The sequence below is a fragment of the Schistocerca serialis genome, chromosome 3, assembly GCF_023864345.2.
Source record: "Schistocerca serialis cubense isolate TAMUIC-IGC-003099 chromosome 3, iqSchSeri2.2, whole genome shotgun sequence".
Taxonomy (NCBI): domain Eukaryota; kingdom Metazoa; phylum Arthropoda; class Insecta; order Orthoptera; family Acrididae; genus Schistocerca; species Schistocerca serialis.
Window position 1 is genome coordinate 410,401,145 of NC_064640.1, and position 23,845 is coordinate 410,424,989.

General features: G+C 39.2%; 1 protein-coding gene across 2 annotated transcripts in view; it reads right to left on the reverse strand.

Moving 5' to 3' along the window:
* The window catches only part of LOC126470273 (probable cytochrome P450 CYP44), a 279,280-nt gene that overhangs the window by 111,413 nt on the left and 144,022 nt on the right, over window positions 1–23,845 (reverse strand). For both annotated transcript variants that reach the window (XM_050098015.1, XM_050098016.1), the window contains exon 6: window positions 19,180–19,354. In XM_050098015.1, coding sequence (XP_049953972.1) covers window positions 19,180–19,354 — 175 coding nt within the window. The remainder of the gene's footprint in view (window positions 1–19,179; window positions 19,355–23,845) is intronic.

A 23,845-nucleotide genomic window follows, 5' to 3' on the forward strand; every position in this document is an offset into this window, starting at 1 on the left:
AGAGAGAGAGAGAGTAAATGCTCACTTTGCAAAAGGATAGAGAGGGAAATCACCTATTTCTTTCAAAAGAGACATAACCTGGCCTTTGCCTTTGTTGATTGAAGGAAATTACACGAAACCTAAATCTGAATGACAATATGGGGATTTTATATTTCCAAATATGAGTCCAGTGCCTTACCAATAAACCCCTCTCACACAGTTTACTGGAAGAAAATGGAGAGCAGGCATGGGGGACAAAACCAAATCGCTTAAATGGCAAAACAAAACCTAGGTTTCTTCTGTCATGCTCTGCACTATGTAAATAACAAAATATTTGTAGTCATCATGGCAGAGTCTGTGGCTCTGGTCTTTCATTTTATCTTCAAGCTTGGTGGTCATGCAGTACAGGCTGTTGAAAATATTTCTAGATCAGTTGATAGGAAACAGGCATGTTCTCACAGGTAACCCATTTCCTGTTGCAGCACAGGTTTTTCAGTCTGTTCCTTGTACGAGCAATCACTATGAGGAATGTGAATTTTCAACTTCTCGCAGCGTAATGAATAATCCATTTAATTTCGGGCATGCAGCCACGCAAATAAAATTTCCTCTACTGATATTTCAGCCAGGTATCGTCCGGCCATCTTCAGAGCGAGTCACAAGACTGATGACAAGGTGCCAGGCGCAGCCTTATATGCTCCACCGTGGTGGTACTGCACATGTGGATCACAGATGCTGGTCAGTGGCACAGACATACGTTTACACATGCGCCGCCTGTGGCGAAGGCGTACAGACATTCGATTCGCTTATCGACGTTTGATCGGCGGCGGTGACACGATGACGACTTCTCTGCAGTTTAATTACTCCAAGTGCCGGATTCCATGCTTTGTCCAAATTAAAACCATGATTTCTGTTTATTAAATTGTTGGCTAATCGAATTTCTATAGCTTCCTTGAATACAGATTCCCAAAAAGAAGAGGTACGTGGACGACACATTCGTGGTATGGCCCCATGGTATGGATGAATTACATCGATTTCTTGAGCATTTGAATTCCATTCATGCTAGCATTAAATTTACTATGGAAATAGAAAAAGAAGGCTGCCTCCCCTTTTTGGATGTTGTCATTCACCGTAAAAGTGATGGCATATTAGGACATGCCGTATATCGGAAACCAACGCACACAAATCTATATCTTCATGACAGTAGCTGGCTGGCATGACCCTTCACAGACCATGGGTGTCCTTAAGACCTTAGTGCATCAGGCGCACTGTATATCCGATAAAGACAATTTGCCAGGAGAGCTAACATACCTCAAGAGCATTTTTAAATCCAATGGACATTCTCTGCAACAAATTCGTAGAGCATTCGATGCAAAACCTAAAAAGCAGGTATGTGGTGGGGAAGATGATAGTAATTTTTTCAGATCTAATGCGTTTTTGCCCTATGTGGGTGCTCTTTCTTCAAAGATAGGCCGTATTCTTGAGAAACGCTGTGTTAAGGTGATCTTCCGGCTCCCCACGAAGATTGCAGCTTTACTCGGCTCTGTGAAGGATGATTTACTGCTTCGTAAAGCAGGTGTGTACCAAATTCCTTGCGGAAATTGTGAGCAGTCGTACATAGGTCAAACAACACGCACCGTTCATGAGAGGTGTGTGGAGCACCGAAGATACACACGCTTATTACAACCAGACAAGTCAGCTGTGGAAGAACATTGTATCGATACGGGTCATTCCATGAATTACAGTGATGTGAAGATTTTAACATCCACCTCTTCTTTTTGGGAGTCTGTATTCAAGGAAGCTATAGAAATTCAATTAGCCAACAATTTAATAAACAGAGATCATGGTTTTAATTTGGACAAAGCATGGAATCCGGCACTTGGAGTAATTAAACTGCAGAGAAGTCGTCATCATGTCACCGCCGCCGATCAAACGTCGATAAGTGAATCGAATGTCTGTACACCTTCCCCACAGGCGGCGCATGTGTAAGCATATGTGTCTGCCACCGACCAGCATCTGTGACCCGCATGAGCAGTACCGCCACGGTGGAGCATATAAGGCCGTTCCTGGCACCTTGTCATCAGTCTTGTGACTCGCTCTGAAGATGGCCGGACGATACGCGGCTGAAATATCAGTAGAGGAAATTTTATTTGTGCGGCTGCATGCCTGAAATTTAATGGATTACTATGGGGAATATTTAGAAATGATTTGTGGTTTAACAAGTGTGCTAAAAATTAAAAACACTTTTGCTTGAGAATTTTTTTATTTTATTTTTTTAAGCAAATATGTTGATTCATGCCAATACTAATCCCTTATGCATTATAGCAGTTATATTTGTGTGTGGATGAGGGGTGTATTTGGATAAAAATGATTTCGAAGATCAATGTTGAACATTGTTCCCTTACATCCATCATAGTTCTTCAGATATGTTGATAGTGAATTTTTAATCTCGCTGCATGGCAGTGAAATGTGGAAGACGTTCATCAACCAAATGCATGGTACACTTACAAATATAAAATTTTCAAGGGAGGTGGAGAAGGAGAAGATGCATAGCTGTTCAACCAAGCCAGGACCACTAACACATTCTGTGGTGCAACAACTAGTAAGATGGGTAGAGAACTAAACAGGCAAAGAATCAGACTAGTCTTCCGGCCATGGAAGAAAATAAAAGAAATGTTACGCTGTATTAAAGATAATCTTGGACAGAGTGCCAGGGATTTACAATATTCCTTGCTAGTGTTGTAAAAGTTAGTGGGCCAGTCTACACGGACTGTTGTCAACCAGTCTTGAGTGTCAGCATCACTTTAAATACAGGAATTTCTGAAAATTAATGGTGGCTGAGCACAGCCTATTAAATAAACATAAGATTTTGTTTGAACAAATGAGAATTCTTGCTCATATGTCAAACTACTGGGACTCTGATCAAGGAACAGTGTGTCCAGCAATTCATCATTTTCAAATTCCTAGCCTTTACCAGGTTTTTCAACGCAAATTTTTTCCAGGTTATTCTTTAATTTAATTTGACATGAAAACATCTTGTTTTCAAACATATACATTCATAATTACTAGAATATCTATAATTCATTACAAGACATTTCTTTAGTAGTATAATTCACAGATATATATCATTTCTCCTTTTCTCTTTCACCTTCTTATCTCCTTATTTTTCATATTGTCTTTGTACACAGAATGGGCACTGTGAAAACTGTTGACTCCATTAGCATCCTGGACTGAGTAATATATTTCCTTTGAGCAATAACGCTGTTTTTGTTTGATTTTCTACTATAAATTCAGAGTTTACGGAGAAGCACCCCTCAACAGAACCATCTCCATGTGAAACAATTAAAATAATTCACACAAAATCTCAGAAACATGATTCTGAAGCTAATTTGATTACACCAATTCAGAATTTATCGAGACAATTTTCCCTTCCCTTGAACATCTCTCCTTCAAATCTTCTTTATCTGCAAATCTTGACAAATAAAAGTTTGACACAGGCTGCCTTTGAACCCAACATTCTTCGGTTTGATATAGAAATTTGAAGACAAACTGTCGATCTCCTTTGAGCTATTTTGTGGTTTCATGCAACTTCCAGATTCAAGCAGAAAATCGCATGTGTTAAGTCGTACTTGAGGGGTGAATTATTTTGCAACTTCCCTAGTATGCCAATAATGCATGTTTGCATGCTTTCCTTTAGCAACAGTATTTCTTCTTCAGACACATTCTTAAGTTTTTTTAATGCACTTCTTGTAGCAAAATCAAAGTCGAAATGTCTTGCCATAATCAGATTCTCTACATTCTACGGTACACGTCAATTTTCAGTAAAGATGACTTTTTGGTATTTAAGATGTACAGTTTCACAACTGGCTGCATCAAAATGTTCATAAGGTTATGTAGTTCATCAAACTGAAATGCAACCATTGGGGCATTGGTCTAAAAACTCAGTAAAAATGTTTCCAACAAATGTCCTGTTTAACTAAGGAATGTCAGTTTTGGAGCTAGCAATTTGTTATTACAGTTTCAAAAACAATTCTGAAACTTGATGACCAAGGAATGGTTTTTCATTTATTTCTCTCGATAACATAACTTCGAATATGTCTAACAATTTCCGCAGCTGCTTCAGCTGTATCGATCCATCCTGTTCCACAATGTGACGTAGGAAAGAATGAAGATTTGTTTATCTCAGTCTATTATGACCTCCGTGCAGGAGAATCATTAAATGAATAATAAACACTTTAAAAATGGCACACTTTCCTAGTTAGTTCTGGATATGTCTGTTTTGAAAGTGCCATGTAGTATATGCAGAAAGGTACTGGTACCAATTTTTAGCAGTTCTAGAACATCGAAGGATTCTTGCATTTCCTTGTCAAAGTCACTCAGAGGTTTTCAAGGTCCATCCACTGATAACTATAACATTTTTTTTTTTAGGTTTTCCAAACTCAGTGATCATTCTACACCTTCGCGCCATCATTTGCCCTTGCACATTTCATAAAAACTGAATCAAAGTAACATGTCATTATTAATGATTTATCTTGGTCCCAAAATCATACATACAAATCCCTCTGGGAATTTAAGAAACAGTATTCATGCTTTCATGAAATTCGAGTATGAACATTTCATATTTGTCAATGAGGTCAGAAAGTTTACGTCTTGTGTACGGTGCCATAGCCCCACAGCGCCAATTCGTGTACAGTGTTGTAACCAAGGAGGTTAAAATATTATATTCGATTTATTCTGATCTCTTTGGCTGTAACAAAGTTTTGATTTTTGCAGTTCCATGTTGTTTGCAATATGACTATCCGAAAATAACATCCAAGCCTTCATGGGAATAAGGTTGCACAGTCCACCGAGCTCCGAATTGACAGATGACTCCTGATGGTGTACAAACACCACAAAATTTCAGCTCATGCAGTCATCTGACAGTAACCTAAGGGCCAATTCACACTGTCCATCATGGCACCATTACAGCACCGTCACGTCAAGTCAATTCAAGTCACATGATCTCAACTCACACTGTTTTCCTGAAAGACTGACAGAATTCTCCAACACCAACAGTCTTCTCCCCAACGGCCAGTCTGGCTTCAGAAAAACAGATAAACCCTAGACCCTCTACTAAGACTCTCTACACATGTCACAAAGACCATAAACATAAGGTAGTGCACTCTGCCATCCTTGACATCTAAAGGGCCTTGACAAGATATTGCATGGCTCTGGCTCTGAGCACTATGCGACTTAACTTCTGAGGTTATCAGTCGCGTAGAACTTAGAACTAATTAAACCTAACTAACCTAAGGACATCACACACATCCATGCCCGAGGCAGGATTCAAACCTGCGACTGTAGCGGTCACGCGGTTCCAGACTGAAGCGCCTTTAACCGCACGGCCACACCGGCCGTCAGATATTGCATGGTGAGCTAGTATATAAACTGATAAACATTGGCATCCTGAATCAGCTTGATTAATCAGCAAATTATTAAAAGACAGACAGTGCAAAGTCCACATTGATGATGCCACATCTTTTGAGTTCACTCCCCAAGCAAGAGTTGCACAAGGTGGCAATTTATCTCTTCTACTATACACCCTACACACAACAGACATTCCCAAGACACAACACACCAATGAACGGGTAGAGGTATGTGAAGATGATACTGTCTGTTGGTGTCCTGTTGCCTCCACAAACATCATTCAACATCAAATGAGTCACTACCTGACCCAACTACAGAACTGAATGAGGCAGTGGAGAATAAAACCAAACCCAAATACAAGGGGTACTCAAAAAACCAGAATTATTTTTTAAAAGGTATATGTATTTTCAAATTGTTTACAAAACAACCTTATCCTATTCAAAATACTCTCCATTACAACTAATACATTTGTCCCACTGGTGCTTCCACTGTTCGAAACATTTTTTGTTGTCATCTTTAGAAATGGCTGACAGCTCCTCCCTTCTTTTTTCTTGACTTCTTCCATTTTGTGAAATTGGCATTTTTTCATGCCCCTTTTCATGTGTGGAAATATGAAAGTCACACAGAGCCATTTCAGGTGTGTAAGATGTGTGGGGCAGCAGAACCATGCCATTTTTAGCCAAAAATTGTTTCACAGAGATGGGTGTGTGCAGGTGTGTTGTCATGGTGGAAGAACCAGTCTCCTGTCTGCCACAAATCAGGTCTCTTTTTACAAGCACTGTTGCCCAATCTTCTTAAAACTCCCAAATCAGAGGTTTGATTGATGGTTTGACCTGGGGGAACAAACTGAATGAACTACTCCCTTGGCATCAGAAAAGCAAACCAGCATTGTTTTGATGTTTTATTTGACTTGACAACTTTTTTTTAAGGGGTGACTTCAGTTTTTTACCATAGCATCATCTTGGTAAGCTGTTTCCAACATTAAAACGGTTTTATCACCATTTTTACCAAGTAGGAAAAAAAAAAGTTTCACAGCTGCACATTGTTCACTTAGCTTGCCATTATAATTTTTTTTTTGTTTTTATTTTTATTTTATTTTTTTGGGTACCCCTCATAAGATTCAGACCATGCTATTCAGAGCCTGAAACACTCCGTGAAAGTCAAATATTGACAAAAGATACTTCCAACTCCAACTCTAGGATGTGCAACCACAAGGTGCCAAACCTTGGAGCTTACCTTGCAAGTATCTAAATTGGAACCATCATATCACATATTCGATATGCACTAGGACACTCCAACAGCCACAGCATCAACAATAGACTTAACACTTACAATACTTCTCCAGTTGCTGGCATCTCAAAAAACAAAATAGAATGGCTCTTTGTCTCTGAATGCAGCTTACTCTGATGCACCCTCTGTCTCCCCTCTCCAACCACCTCAACAGTACCCGATTACAGACCAGACTCAAACAACTATGCACCTGATAAAAATTCCATATTATCACAAACAGACCCAACATGAAAAATATATTAACCACAAGACCCAGACAAACAACTAAACCAAACCTCATGCACAATACCACTTCTACGTATGAAGACATTGCAGAGGAACTCATTACCCTAAAACAGAACACAGACATTCCACCACACTTAAAGGAAAGGGTTTTCAATGAAAAGAACTGATAACAACTTACGACCTACATGCCTACCTTTTGTGTCACCACTACTCCATCAATATAGTCATGTAATAATTCTACTACTGTGTCAGTTTTCCTATATTAATTTCAATAATGTGTCATTAACTGGTATTTAATTTTGTTAGTTTTACTAACCTTATTACCTATGTTGATTATGTTACCTATGTTACCTTGACTGATTTTTATTTTTCATCAGTTGAATTTAATTTTGTAATAGTTATAGTTTATTTTTATATTTATTGAATTTTATTTTGTATTAATATAATGTGTTTGTTTTGTATTAATAATATTTATTTTATTTTGTATCAGTAGCATGATAACTCCACCTGTGCTATCTCACTCCTAATTGTAAAAAATCTGTAATAAAACTAACTTTCTTTTAGAAATAACAATATGAATCCTCAATAATATATCAAAAACTCCATTATTTTGTAGAATGGAATCAAAACATGGGGGAACTTGTATATATGTAAAAGAAAATGTAGATTATAAGAGTATAACATCTGTTTGCAAACTTGGTTGTGAAAGAGACTTTGAAATCTCAGCTGTTGAGTTAATGTCTGAAAACACTATTATTTTATGTGTGTATAGATCTCCTGTTAGCAACATAAGTGTTTTTTTTTTCAAAAAATTGGACCTTGCTTTAGGCAAACTTAAGACAACTGAGAAAACAGTGGTACTATGTGGTGATTTTAATATTGACTTTCTGAGCCATAGCCCTCACAGGGAAACATTTTTAAATATTATAAAAGCCTACAATCTTTGTCTTACTGTTAGCTCTCCAACACATGTAACTAAAACTAGTGTCACTCTCCTTGATCAGGTATGTGTAAACATGGACAAGTGTACATCAGAAAACTTTGATACCGGCTATAGTGACCACCTTTCGCAATTACTGACCATACCTGTAAATCACATTTCGACCAGTATAGAAAATTTTATCCATAAAAGGATTTATAGTGGGAAAAATATTGAATACTTCCAGTACCTAATCAGTGAACAATCTTGGAGAGAAGTATATGATACCTCTAATACTAACGAAAAGATGGAACATTTTTTTGAACATTTTCAAGTATAATTTTGACATAGCTTTTCCACAAAGGAAAGTTATTTCCGAAAGCACAGATAGATTCAGAAACTGGATTACACCAGGCATCAGAGTATCTTGTAAAAGGAAGCGGGAACTTTTTCTACAGTCAAAAACTAACAGCAGTCCAGAATTTATTAATTATTTCAAAAAATACAAGCTAGTTTTGAAACACGTCATAAAGGAGGCAAAAATTAAGGAAAATGACAAATATATTATGAAGTCATCCAATAAAACTAAGTCCATGTGGAAAGCTGTGCAGGATCTTACGGGGAAGAAGGAAGAAGACAACTCACAAAAATATTGTGATATCAAATGATGGCAAGAATGTCACTGACCCTAGGGAAGTTGCAAACAGTTTCAATTCTTACTATGCAAATGTTGCTGGGAGATTAGTGAAGGAAAAATTTGGATATCCACCTAATACAACAAGGAAAGAACTTTCATCTATTGAAATAAATAATATATCCATGTTCCTCAGTCCAGTAAGCCCAACAGAGCTCCTAAATACCATTAATTCACTGAAGAGTAAGTATTCAACTGGTATTGATGATATTCCAGATTATATTATAAAAATAACAGCAAGACAAATACTTTCACCTTTATTGGACATATGCAATTCATCCGTATCATGTGGTGTCTTCCCTCAGCAACTGAAAATGGCAAAAGTAATACCCCTATATGAAAAAGGTGATCATCAATGTATGGGTAATTATAGGCCTGTATCTCTATTGTCAGGGTTTTCAAAAATTATTGAAAAAGTGTTGCTTTCAAAACTAATTACATTCTTCGACAAGAATAATATTAGTTCCGGATGTCAACATGGCTTCAGACAACAGAGATCAATTAAAACGGACACTTTCAATCTGATAAACCATGTCTTAAATGCAGTGGACAACCACAGAAATATCTTGGGTTTATTCTTGGACCTAACAAAAGCTTTTGATGTGATTGATCATTCTATACTCCTGAGGAAGCTTGAATGGTATGGTGTAAGAGGGGTGCCAAATCAGTGGATCAAATCATATTTGGAATATCGCTCTCAGGTAACTAAAATTAAGTACACGGAAGGAAATGAACTCCAGGTACACCTTTCAGAACCATGTGGACTAACTCACAGTGTTCCACAGGGCTCCATTTTAGGTCCCTTTCTTTTTTTGGTCTACATTAATGATTTCCCATCACACATTAGGGATTCTGGACCAGTACCATTAGCAGAAGACACCAGTCTATTGATTGAAGGGAATAATGAAGAAAATCTTACTGCATCTGCAAAAGATATTACAAAAGGAGTGTCTGAATGGTTTACCAGAAACAGGCTAATAGTTAATCCCCAAAAAACGGTACTCATGAATTTCCACACTGATCAAAATAAAAATCCGGCACAGCCTGTAATATGTATAGATAACCAAAACATTAGTTCTCTCAATGAAACTAAATTTCTTGGGATTCATATCCAGGAAAATCTTAAATGGAACACTCATATCACAGCCCTAAATTCAAAACTAGCAAAAATGAGCTATGTGGTAAGAATTCTCTGCAACAGAACTAGTGCAGAAACAGTTAGGGCTGTATACTTTGCTCGTGTACATTCAATACTGAAGTACGGTATCATTTTCTGGGGAAATGTACATCAGGCCATAACAGTTTTCAGGAAACAAAAGGCAATTATAAGAAGAATGAAACAAGTGAGCAGCAGAAAATCATGCAAACCTTTCTTTAAAGATCTAAAGATCTTCCCTGCATTTATATACTGGAAGTAGTCACACATGTCAAAAAAAGCATACTGAGAAAAGAAAACCTTTTTCCTCAAAACAAAAGTGTCCATGATTACAGTACCAGGTCAGATAGTGACATACATGTCAATCATTGTAACACCACATTAAGCCAAAAAGGTGTATATCATGCAGGAACAAAACTTAACAACAGATTACCAAGACATAAAATCTCTTACTGAACTACAAAGCTTTAAAAAGTCTGTGACAGCATACCTTCTGAAAAACTGCTACTATTCAATCTCACAGTATCTTATGCAAGAAAAAATGTAATTTGTATCTTTAATTGTAGAAATAAGTTATAAATATACAGTATTTCAAAAATTTGTAATTATTAACTGTATAGATCCAATTTGTCATAAAAATTTATAAAATTTATGTTTGACATTTGATAATCCAATAGCTAAAAAGGTTTTCTGTCCAATATCCTGTGTACAATATATGTACTTAAAAAGAGATTTATGTGGACAAATAAATAAATAAATAAATAAATAAAAACATTAACAAATGTTTTTAAAGTGTTAGACCAGAGTATTTTTAAGCCTCAAATTGTAGACCTTTTTCTTTTTGTCCAAATTTAAAAAATGAGCCCTATGCATATATGTCAAATCTGAAATTATGTACTTTATTAAAAATATGAACTAAGGCTGCAAAGAGCCTCCTTGCTCTCATATGGCCCACCTTCTCCCATCAGGAGGAGGAATTGAAAGGTATTAAAAAAATAAATTAAATTAAAAATGTTTCACAACAAACTTAGTCCCTGATGATAATGATAGAAGCAATCATTGAAATATCAGGATTTCATATGAATTTGATGTGGGAAAACTGTCAAATTACTGTCACGACAAATTAACTACTAACTTAATTCAACACATATAGAATGACAGTCAAAATATTGTTGCCAACAGATGTTATAAGTATGTCGATTCATCTAGATGAAATATATATCACTCAGTAATGCCAATGGTAGCTGAAACAGCAGTGAATCTGGACACTTCAAACTTTTTTCTAAGGATTCCATCACAAAAGACTTCATAGTCAGTGGGTGTATTGTTGCACCTTATGTTTTTACATAAAAAAGCAGTGAATCTGGACACTTTAACTTTTTTCCAAGGATTCCATCACAAAAGACTTCATAGTCAGTGGGTGTATTGTTGTACCTTATGTTTCTACATAAAAAAGTTGGTGCTGTTTTTCTTATGTTTTGTCTGTTTCAGATACGTTTAAAGAAACTGGAACTTTATGAAGTGAGTCTGGAAATATAACAATACTGATGATTTGGGGTTGGTATATAGTGGAAGCGGTATATCGTTCTTTGTCTTAAAAACGAAAAAGACTAATAATATAATGTAATTGTAAATGTAACTGTTTTAACCCAGAGAAAGTCAAACCAGGTTATCACAAACTTGACAGTATTCATTGCTGTGTGACTCCAGCACAACAGGAAGACACTGGCTGCATGGCCGGATATCCCTCTTGAGCAGGTAGTCACATGTAATGACTGGCAGCTGTCATGTATACACTGATCAGTCAGAACATCCAATAGGCGGTATGTCCACCTTTGGCATGGATAATAGTGGCAATGCATCATGGTATGGAAGCAACCAGGCCTTGGTAGGTCACTGGAGGGAGTTGGCACCACATCTTCACGCTAATTCCTGTAAATTCCGTGAAGGGGGAGGGGGGGGGGCACATGCTCTGATGCCATGTTCAATCACATCCCAGATGTGTTCAATTGGGTTCAGATCTGGTGAGTTGGGGGCCAGTACCTCAACTGGAGCTCGCTACTGTGTTCCTCAAACCACTCCATCACTCCCTTAGTCTTGTGACATGGTGCATTATCTAGTTGAAAAATGCCACTGCCATTAGGATACACGAGCAACAGGAAGGAGTGTACATGGTCTGTAACCAGTGTATGATACTTCTTGGCCATCATGGGGCCTTGCACAAGTTCTACTGGGCCCATAAATACCCATATGAATGTTCACCAGCACATGATGAAGCCACCGCCAGCTTGTCTCCATCCCACAGTACAGATGTCGAGGAGCTGCTCCCGTGCAAGATGATGAATTCATGCCCTCCCATCGGCATGATGGAGATAGTATCAGGATTCATCAGACATGCAATGCTCTGCCACTGTGCCAACATCCAGAGCTGATGGTCACATGCCCAATTCAATTGTAGCTGCCAATGTCATGGTGTTAACATTGGCACATGTGTGGGTCATCAGCTGCAGCTGCCCATCATTAGAAGTGTTCAGTCTACTGTGTGTTCAGACACACTTTTACCATGCCCAGCATCAAAGCCTAATGTTTGTTCTGCCACAGTTCACTACCTATCCTGTTTTACCAGTCTGCCCAGCCTAAGACATCCGACACCTGCAATGACGGGTGTCTGCCAACACCACAATGTCTGTACATGGCTTCACCTTGGTTTCGCCACATGTTGAAGACACTCACCACAGCACTCCTCGAACACCCAACAAGTTGTGCAGTTTCTGAAATGCTCATGCTGAGCCTCAAGGCCATCAAAATCCGCCTCGGTCAAACTCGGATACATCACGTACCTTCCCATGTCTATACAAGGACAGCATGCACACTGATACTACATGCATTATGTGTGTGTCTGACCAGCAGTCATTCCTCACCAGGTAACACTGCTATCGCCTGAGTGGTTTATATCAATAGTAGGTCAGTGGGCATAATGTCCTGGTTGATCAATATAGATGCTGCATATATCTCATACACACTGCTCTTAAATGGTCACTGTCCATCAGACCCACTGATAAGTTGTCATATGAGTTCTTTGCAAAGTCTCTTGTTTGACTTGTCTTTAATACTAACAACAAGAGAAAGAAAATGAAGATTGCTACTCACTGTAAAGATGACACTTAGAGTTGCAGACAGGCTCTGCATTCCCATCCAACCCCACCCCTCCTCCACCCCACCTCCCTGCCCACCAACCTCTCGATGCTGCAGCTGTTGGCAGTATAGTCCCTGCACAGTCCACCAGATAGTGCTCTTCTTTCCCCCACTTGCAGCCTGCTATCCGTTCCCTTTCCCTGCCCCCTCCAGATTGCTACTTCTGTTCTACATGACAGCTGCATTCTGGTCTGAGCTGCCAGAGATGGTGGTTATGTGTGAATGACATGTTCTTGCTTATGTGAATGAATGCCTGTGTGTTTCCTTTTCTGAAGAAAGCTTTGGCCAAAATCTAATGTGTAAGCGTCTTTTTGTTGTGCCTGTCTGCAACTCAACATGTCATCTTCACAGTGAGTAACAGTCTATCTTTTCCTTATGTTGCTGATATTCCAACCGGGAGTTTCCATTATTTGTCTTTAATACTCTTAGGCTTTTGATTACGTGTGCAATTGACAATCATGACAATGCAATAATACTGCAAAGATGAAGAAATGTATTTGGATTTGCTCACTACTACCAACTAGATTTGAGGATTATTTTATATTTTGATTTGTGTTAAAAAAGGCAGTTGGCACACCTATCACAATGACTTTAAGAATTTAGGACATACACTAATGCACGGTTTGTAAGTTTTCAGGGACTTAAGACCAACTCCATCGACAGCAAAATGGCAGCACCAGCAGTAACTGTATGTGTTACAATAGCAACATAAAGAGCAGATGCAACATTCATTACCACAGACCTCAGCCGAACTACATTCAACTCCAATGGCTTTCACGCTTTTTAACAAAGATAAGACTATTCCAGGTAAAACTATCACAGCAGCAGCACCCATTCTTTTTTCCCCATCTTTCTCACTGCAAGAACTGACTGTTACCATTCTCTGAATTGTTCAGTTTGTTGGCCAATTTTTATGCAAATGAAACTAATGTTGTGACCGCGAGACTTAATTAACCAGTAGCAGAAGTTGTCAATCCAATGATATAAAGGTTGGATTGTAGACATATGAAGGCTTAGTCACTGTTGCCAGTTTGTACCTTGCCACTCTGAGTGTTGGTATTTCTCTGTAGAGTCCTTAATTTATGGCACTGTTATTCATTTTGAATCTGATTGGGAGGTACATTAAGCAGCATTAATATGACAAAATATCTGGTTTTACAATGCTCTTTAACTAGAAGTTTAGGAGAATTTTAAGGGCAGAATAGAGATAGAAGCAATAAGTACAGCCAGCAGAGGTACATTCAGCCTCCAAGTACTAATGTTGCAGCAACAACAGGTCAGCTGTAACATTGCTCTACAGTTCAACAAAAAATTGCTGAAGTCGAACCTTCCTCAGCACTGATTCAGTTTTCCACAGATTTAAATCTTTTGCTACCATGACAAATGTTCACATTGAACACTTTGTTGGTGCTGTTTTCCATGTACTAATCACCAGGTGACATCCAGCTTATCTTTTTTGTTTAGCTTAGCCATAGCTAGCCATTGGAATGCCCACATATGGAATCTGTCAGCCTGGTTTGGCAGGCCTTGTGGCTTATTGTGATGAAGGCCCTCTCCATGTTTCCATATGGTGAAGGCATGCAGTCAACCAATGCTGAGAACACAGTGACTAACTCCACAAGACTATATTTGCCAGTGAGGTACTACTATGCTCAACCACCACTGACAATGGCTCTTACTTCACTGTTACACAGTTTTTTAATTTTTGTGACCAGGAAAAGATTGAGTATATACTTAGACTTTCATTCCACCCACAATTAAATGGTGAACTAGTGTGAATGGTACACAGGTTCGAGTCAAATATGTAAAATTCTGCTACAGGAGTATCCAGCATGAATGCACTGACATTATTCATGAACACCAACAGGTTCAGTCAAACAGCCAATAAAAATCCTTTTTGGAAACCTTGATAGGCAGCATCTCTGAACAAGGCTCCACCAGTTATCACTCTTGAGAAGCCCACAGACTTGAGCCCTGTACCATCATCCGGCTAAGGGCAGTGTCTCCTGTTGATGATAGGCAGCTTCCACTGTCCAACAGATGGGAAGTTTCTCAGCATTGCCCCCCCCCCCCTCCCAGCCATCCCTGCAGGAGCCAGGTTTTCTGAAGGGATGGGGAGAGGGATGTTGTATCCCAATTTTAGTACGACAATGATATATCCAATTCACCAGCATCATCACTACTTGATTTCAGCACTAAGGTGCTGGCTGTGGAACTGTGCCTCCCTCTTGCAGCCAGTCTAGATGGTCCCCATACAGCCACTTACATAATATCACTACAGAAATTGCGTCACTGGTTGGATACACCACTCATTATTACTAACTCAGCAGTTCAGCTGCTGTCATGTGGAGTTTTTGTATTAGACCTTGTTGATCATCTCATGTACTCAAGACTTTGGGTGGTACTTGCAGTTAACAATTCTTATAATGGATTCAAACTTGCTAGAGTTGGGAGCAAGATCAGGAACTCTGTTTGGACTAGCTCATGACAATTGAGCTATTCACAAGTACTCTGTATTTGAATATGAAATTGCTTGAGTTAATACACAGTGTTTATCATGTCATTTACAGAAGCAGTTGGATTCCTTTTAAAAGCCACACGGGGTAGCCACACGGTCTGAGGTGCCTTGTCATGCTCCACGCGTCCTCCCCTGTTGGAGGTTCAAGTCCTCCCTCGGGCGTGGGTGTGTGTGTGTTGCCCTTAATGTAAGTTAGTTTAAGTTAGATTAAGTAGTGTGTAGGCTTAGGGACTGATGACCTCAGCAGTTTGCTCCCATAAGACCTTACAAAAAATTTCCATTTCTTTTTAAAAGAGACCAAATGTTTCTGGAAAATATGTTCTTGCATTTGCTTTGTGTTAGCTGTACAAAGTGTTCTCAGAGTACATTTTTTGTGTAAAATACACAAAATTCTTTCTTTTGCTGTGTCTACGGTATCAACTATTTCATTCACTTTTAATTGTTGATCATTCAGGGATAGTGTAGTGAGACATCTACGCAATGAAAACAAATGTCATCACCTCCATCCCTAAAACATTCAAACTGTGCCTCAGGTGACAATGTGATGCTAATCATCTTTTTTGATATCCAAGGTCTGACACTCATCGAATTCCTCAAGCGTGGAAGAACCATTAACAGTGACATGTACTGTGAGACACTCCGTAGCTAACACAAGTCCATCAAGAGCAAATGGCCTGTGATGCTCGCAAATAAAGTGCATCCACACATCTCCAAGATCACACAAAGTGTAATGGTCTAGTTCAAGTGGGAGCATCTTGAACATACACTCTGCATCCCAGATATATTGCCTTGTGACTTCCATGTGTTTGGTCCACTAAAAAAATGCGCTTCAACTCTGATAATGAACTGAAGAACACAGTGGAGGACTAGCTCCTGTCACAGCCACATCAATTCTGGAAACAGGGAATCCTTTGGCTTGTGAAACAGTGGGAATTCTTTGGCTTGTGAAACAGTGGGATAGTGTGCTCAGGCCTGTGGTGATTACTTTTGAATTAAGACTTCAACTATACACACAGTGTTCTTTCATACCTTTTCTTCTGAACATTCCTCATATACATACCACTGACATGTGTTTTTGCACAACACATGTGTAATGTAAGTGAGAACAGGTACAGAATATGGAGCTCGCAGCACAACACATCAAATAAAAGGCAGAATTTGTAATAAAACCGCTTGTATGAACACTTGAGAAAAATTCATTTAGCCCTCTGGAAAGCATAAAAACCAGCTTTGTACAGGCAGTACCATTGGCCCTGACACCCATACAAGCCCAACACATGAGCCACTAGCACAATCAATTGTTGGATCTGAACGCAGGGCTGCCAGTCTGTCTCATCCACTTCCAACTAGCACTATGCTGGCTGCTATTCCTTTTGTCTATATAGAGCACTGAAATACCGGACTCACTTTTACACTACCGACTCTCATTTGGATAAATGATTCTGGATGGACTGTAAGGCTGTTCATAACTATTGTGTGCTTGCTTCTTAGACTCAACTTGGACAGCGCTGCAGAAGTATTTATTTCCTTACTTGTGACTTCATGAACCATATTCTCGAATTTGTGTCTGAGCTTTGTGAATATTTAATCCATAGGGGTCACAAACCAGGACATACTGCAAGAGTTTCTCATACCTGAGAAAATTATCATCATAAGCAAGTATGGTCTCACCCTTCGGACATAAACAATGCAATAGCATTGCATTGCACAGGTAACAGATCTTATTTTGGCGATTACTCTTGTGCTTGCTGTTGTGCTTAAGACAACAGAGCATCATTTAGTTATCTATGTTACCTGTGTCTTTTGTACACTCATGTTCAGAAAAAAACAAAACACATTGAATGACCAGAGATGGGATGTTCATGTTCACAGGTCATTTACATTAGTATGTTCTGCAGAAATGATAAGCATTTCAGTCATCTTGGTTCAGCATGTGTCCTGTTGCCTAGTAGACACAGGGTTCGCCATGGCCCTGCTAATTTGTTCCATGCATGATGACATCAGCACATATAAGGCATGGATAGCATCATGTGGTATAGCCATCCATGCTGTACTGACCTAGTTCCAAAGTTCATCTGTGGTGGTTGGCAACAGGTCACAGAGCTGCACCCATCATTTCACCATGTCCCACACATTTTTGATTGGTGAGAAGTCTGGTGATCTGGTGCACCAGAGCTAAAGGCTGACATCCTGTGACACCAAGAGGAAATGTGTTCATGCAGTGGGTGTGCATTGTCTTGATGAAAAATGGCACCTGGGGTGTTGTGCAGAAGAGGTATGGCTACGGGCCATAAGATGACATTCACGTAGGTCACATTGGCCACAGTGCCCTCCACATGCACCAACTGTGATTTGTGGTTCTACCCAATAGCACCCCACACCTTAAGGCCTTGAGTTGGTGCTGTATGTCTTGTGTGAAAGCAGTCATTATGATGCTGCTCCGCCTGTGTGTGGCAAACCAAAATGTGGGCACTATTTTCAAACAAACAGAATCTGAATTCATCTGAGAACACTATCTGTTACCATCCCTGTCCCCCAGTGATGTCATTTGATATATCACTGCCATCTAGCATTTTTCTGCACATTTGTCAAAGGTAGACAGAGAAGTGGATGATGCACATATAACCCATGCTGTAGCAAATAGCAACAAACTGTCACCCCTGATAGTGTATGATGTGTTGCCCCAGAGCTGAGGATGATACAGATCTGTCCTGCAATGCCATTTATATAAGGTGTCGATCTTCTTGGGGGGTGGTCTGGGTGGTGCAACCAGACCCATCTCGTCATATTCTACGGCCTTCCGTGAACCATTCTGCATGCACCAATTGCACTGCTGAAACACTTCATTCCACATGAGCAGCAGTTTACTGGACAGATATATCACATTCTCTTGTGCCAATAATGCACCCTGTTTCTAACTGATTCAACAGCATGGTTTGCACATACATCTGCAAGGCATCCTACACATCTACTCAAGTCACACTGATCCATTACCTTCTGTTTATAGCAACAACGAGAGGCACAGGCATATTTTACTGGCAGGTGGTGGTGTGCTGTGATATTGATGTTGACCTTGAACCTGTGGGTCGACACGGTTCAAATGATAATCATTCGTGCAGAACATACTAATGTGAACATCCTGTGACTAAGAATATCCTATCTCTACTCGTTCAAGGTGTCCTGTTTTCTTTCTGAACATAAGTGTATAACTTAAAAGTGGGAAAATAAATCCCTTCTTGATTACTTGTGATTCTGTAAGAGTGGGCTGGACTCTGTCACCTACTATATTCTGAAACCACATTGATTTTATGATAGTTTACACTTGCACTTCAACAGTTATGTACAATGTTCTTTGCACAACAGGATCATCAGCAGTGGAAATGATTGAAGTAAATAACACAATACTATCATCTTTTAAAAAGTTATTTTCAAGCTCTCAGACAGTAAGAAAACACACAATGATACACAGTATGACTCAGTCCCAAGTAAATTTCAAACAATCTCTGCCAGAAAAAACTGCAGTTGAGCCTATAGCAGCTACATTTGTATATTAGTGTCCATCATAAAAGGGGTATCAAAATAAGGATTACAAGATAAGAAACTATGTTATATATAACTAGATAGTATTCAATCATTATTACAAAGACAAAGGATAAAGTGAAACTTAAAACAGTATTCATTAATCTAAACCTCAGAGAAATGTTGTAAACACATATATTTGTACATTTTAATCAGTATTAATCAGTAGTGTTGTGATATAGTGCAGGACATAAATGCTGCAATCAAAGTAAATAACTTACTGTACTCAGTCCATCAGTAAATAAAGAAAATGTGACAATTATGACATCATCTTTGCTCAGGGTGTCTTTTGAAAGCAATTGCATAATAAATTGATATTTTTCTTCCACTCTGTTCTCCATTTCAAGTAATGTTTTCACTTTATTGATGGTTTCTTCAACATATTTCTCTGTTGTCCTGAAATAATGAAATTACCAATTATATTATGGCTAAATTGTTAATTGATAAACTATACAGATTAACAGAAAGAAAAGTGTTGTGACTCGCCGATCCTTCAAAGTGCCGCCGCGCAGTTACACGCGTCCTCTAAATGCAGTGCTGTCTGCCAGACATGCAGCAGCAGCACCACCTAAGCAGCCAGCCAGCCAGCGGCAGCTAGACTTGGACTCAGTTATGATAGGACTGTTAAAGTGTACACACGTCTTACTCTGTTTACTTGATCTGTGACTTTGATGTATTGCTTCTTCCTTGAAATATATTTGTTCAACTTGAAGTTATTACAATTGGCGACGAGGTAGTGATTTTTCTTTTCCATCATTGACCCACATGTTTCCATGGCTACTTTAGAGCAACTTTTGCAAGGTCTCATAGAACAGCAAACGCTTCTCACAAATGCGATTCGAGATTTTGTCGCGGCATCAAATGCGGGGCGTCTCTTGTCATTGTCTCTACCTCCTTTTCCTCCTTACGATGAGACGGCAGAAGACTGGTCTGATTACAAAAAACTTCTTCGACAGCACTTCTTGGCATTTCATGTCATAGACGAACAAACATGTAAGTCTCTGTTCCTTTCATGGATTTCACCTCAAATGTATCGGTTATTGTCACAATTGGCTCCTTTGAAAGATATTGCATCTTTGACCTTTGCTGAAATGTGCTCACTTCTGTCCATCTATTTTCAAAAGCAAACACACGTGGTAGCCTCTCGTGTTGCCTTTTATCGTTGTCAAAAACAACCAAATCAATCCTATGACGCTTGGGCTGCTGAACTTCACGGCCTCAGTAGAAAGTGTCAATTTGTTACTGAAGTTCACAAAGAATCCTACGCCGATTCCATGGTATGGGATGCTATTATCCGAACGGCACCCGACAAAGAAGTTAGGCAACATGCCCTTCAGTTGGCAAATCCGACTCTAGATGAAGTCCTATACATCGTTCAGTCTTTTGAAACTTCTCACGCCACTGGAGTGCAAATAGAGGCATGGGGCAATGTTGGAGAAATACAACCTCTGTGCGATGCTGACGAAGCATGTGGCGTTTCCCCGCCAGCCGACGTGGCCGCAGTACACTCCCAAGCGCAGCCTCAGCCTAACTGTAAGCAAACCTCTAAGAACTGCAGCAAAACCCACGGCAACTTCCTTCATGCCCGCAGTGTTTTACGAAACATTCATGAGAAGATTGTCCACAACGTTGGGCTATGTGTCACAAATGCAAAAAAAAAGGGTCATGTGTCATCCGTTTGCAAATCCAACCGCATACAAGAAGATTTCTCTCTTGGGACAATTTGATGCTGAGGTAATTTACAAATCTGTCGTTCGCACTGTTCCCATATTTGTGGTCGACCATAGTAACACGGAGAATCTTTTTGGTTTCGATGCCTTTCGCGTTTTTGGGTTCTCCATAGATGACTCTGTCAATATCGTCTCTGATGCTATTCCTTATGCTCGATTGGATTCCTTGTCGATGACATTTTTGTCCCTTTTTTCTCCTGGGTTAGGCTGTGCAAACGACTTTGAAGCTCATATCACGCTCAAACCCACTGCTCGGCCTAAGTTTTTCCGGGCTCGGCCCATTAACTTGCACCATGAACATCGAATGAAAAGTAGCACACTGTTTTACTCAAGTTGAGCTTGAATGGGCTACCTGTATTCATTACTTAGGAGAAGAAGAACTTCTCAGCTGAGATCACTATAAACAACTTTATTGCAGATAACCAGTTTCAGTAAAACTAAGTTACCATATACAGATCTTCATAAAGGTTATTAATTACAAACAACTTGTGTTAGCTACACACTAAATTTTTCCATTGAATTTGCAGGTGCATAAAATATGAAATGAGCGATCAGTTGGCAAGTCAAAATTAAAATTACTATGTACATCAAAATTCGCCAAAATATCATTCCAATAACACAACACATCATGCCTATCAGAGCAGCTCAAGACAGTCTTCTGGCACCCTTGTAGGCATGACATGTTATGTTATGGGAATGATGTTTTGACGAATTGTGATGTACATAGCAATTTTAATTTTGACATGCCAGCTCATTGCTCATTTCATGTTTTATGTACCTGGAAATTCAATGAAAACATTTAGTGTGCAGCTGACAAAAGATGTTTGTAATAACCTTATGAAGCCCAGCTAAGAAGCTCATCTTCTCATAAGAAAAATGACACACCACAAAAATTCACACCATCAAAATGAAAGGTGAATTCCTTGGGAGTTACAAACCATGCAGGATGTTCAGCTAGGTATCCTTTCTTAAAGAACGCATATAGAATCAAATGGATGTAACAGGGTGATGAGACTTGATGGAATGGAATGGCATGCAACTGAATGTGAAACAGTCTGTCACAGAGCTTACTGTGCAAATGGGTGTCCTTTAAGATGTAGGTGCAAATAGTGTGATAATATGTTTTATAGGTGTGGAAAAAAACCAACACCTAGAGACTGAATTAGTCCAATGGTTCCATGTGATATGAATTGCCATGTCACACACTTTTCAGGGGGAATAGTTTGCTCTTAAGGTGTATGATTTTTATATGCAGACAAGGGATCAAGCAAAAGCAGGTTATTTTGACCAGCTGTTGGGCAAAAACAGTGCCCATACCAGAGTTATAGCTCTCTTACACTCATTGCGCTGCTCTTGCTTGCTGTGACATACATTGAATCTACTGCCCTTACAAGATCATACACATGAGGAAGAATCATAGGGGACAGAGCATCTCAAACTTCTCACAGCACAATAAATTACTTTCCAGCCAATTTATTACCGCAATTTTGTCAGCATAATTGTACATGAATGCATTCAGGCATTGATGTTAATTGATCTTGATACAACTCTCTTAGTACCATTAATTTCCAGAGTTCCTTTCACATGCATTTCCTCTTCAGATCCTGATTGATCAGAGTTGAAAAGAAATTCCTTACTAAACACTGGGATAAGCTTATTTCTCTCATCTACAAATTTTCAGGCTGATACCACAGTTTGCTGTACATCGTCAAGTTGATGCTTCATTTGAAATTTCATTATATTACGTCTCCCAATTCTGTAGCACTGTTTGAAGTAATACAACCATCTACTGCTTCCCTTGAAATCATTGTAATCTATGTCAAGTGCAATTTGATGTGCATAGCACAGTAGGTCACTACCATGGACATCCTGCAAAATGTATCAAGTCTCCTTGACATGCACCTTGCCCTCCCTTGAATATCCAGTTTTTCTTATGCACTACACAGTCATACTGCTGTGAAGTTATTCAAAATCTGTTCATAATTGTGTTTCTACTGTGCTATGGATGATCTTTCATGTATGTAATTATGTTTAGTACCTGCTCCATGGACAATAATTGTTCTTTACTACATTTAATTGGAGATGGGATTTATGGCTCGCTGTCCAACAAGGGTGATGAACTATATGGCTCAACACCTATTTCAGTATCACTTTCACTTGCTAAGTTTGTACCAATATTATTGTACTCCTCATCTTCACTTTCCACACTGTCAGTTGTATACGACACCACACATTGTGAGTTGTGATTTATTTCTCTCATAATGTACATAACACAAACCATTTGATTCCGGTAAAGGAGACACATCAAACTGTGGTAAAATTTCACCATAAACAAAGAACAGCTGATGTTAACAAAAAGCATAATAATAATAATAATAATAATAATAATAATAATAATAATAATAATAATACATTCCTTTGGTCCCACACCCCGTTGCCACTAGCAGCCAATATTTTGGTTGCATATTAGTTAATATGTGGTGTGTTGAATGCTGTAAACATCTTTGGCCTTTTGCAACCTCATAAGCAAGTGAGTATTGTATAAATTGGTTTGATCGTAGATGTCTGGCTTGTCCACCTTCCCATGGGTTAGGGAAAGCAGTAGGGTTTTAACTGTCCGCACCGAAGTTCCAACTCCTGCCTGAAGAGATGGCCCAATCAGAATGGCCATTGTTCTAGCATGATTTAATATGTTTCATTTGTAAAATGTCTGCCTTGATGCCACCTACTCTGATCTAGAGCTCTCCTCATGGATGCCATCCAACTACAGCAAAGGACATCTGGCACACTAGCCAATACCAGGAGTCTTGTTGCCCCAGGAAGACAGCCATCAATTCCTTGGTATACATAGAGAGCTATTACCACAGGTATCATAAGTATGAGCTCTGTGTTGTCAGGGGGCTAAACTGAACAGGTACATGATGAAAACACCATGTCATATTGGCTATGGCATTGGTTTTGACGAACAAATAAAAGCTTACACAGGTACTATGCACAGACGATCTTTAACTTTGCAAGCAGCAGGCACTATTTACACATTTACATCTGCATCTATACTCTGCAAACCACTGTGAGGTGCATGAAAGAGGGTACGTCCCATGGTACCAGTTATCAGAGTTTCTTCCTGTACCATTCATGTATGGAGCGTGGAAAGAGT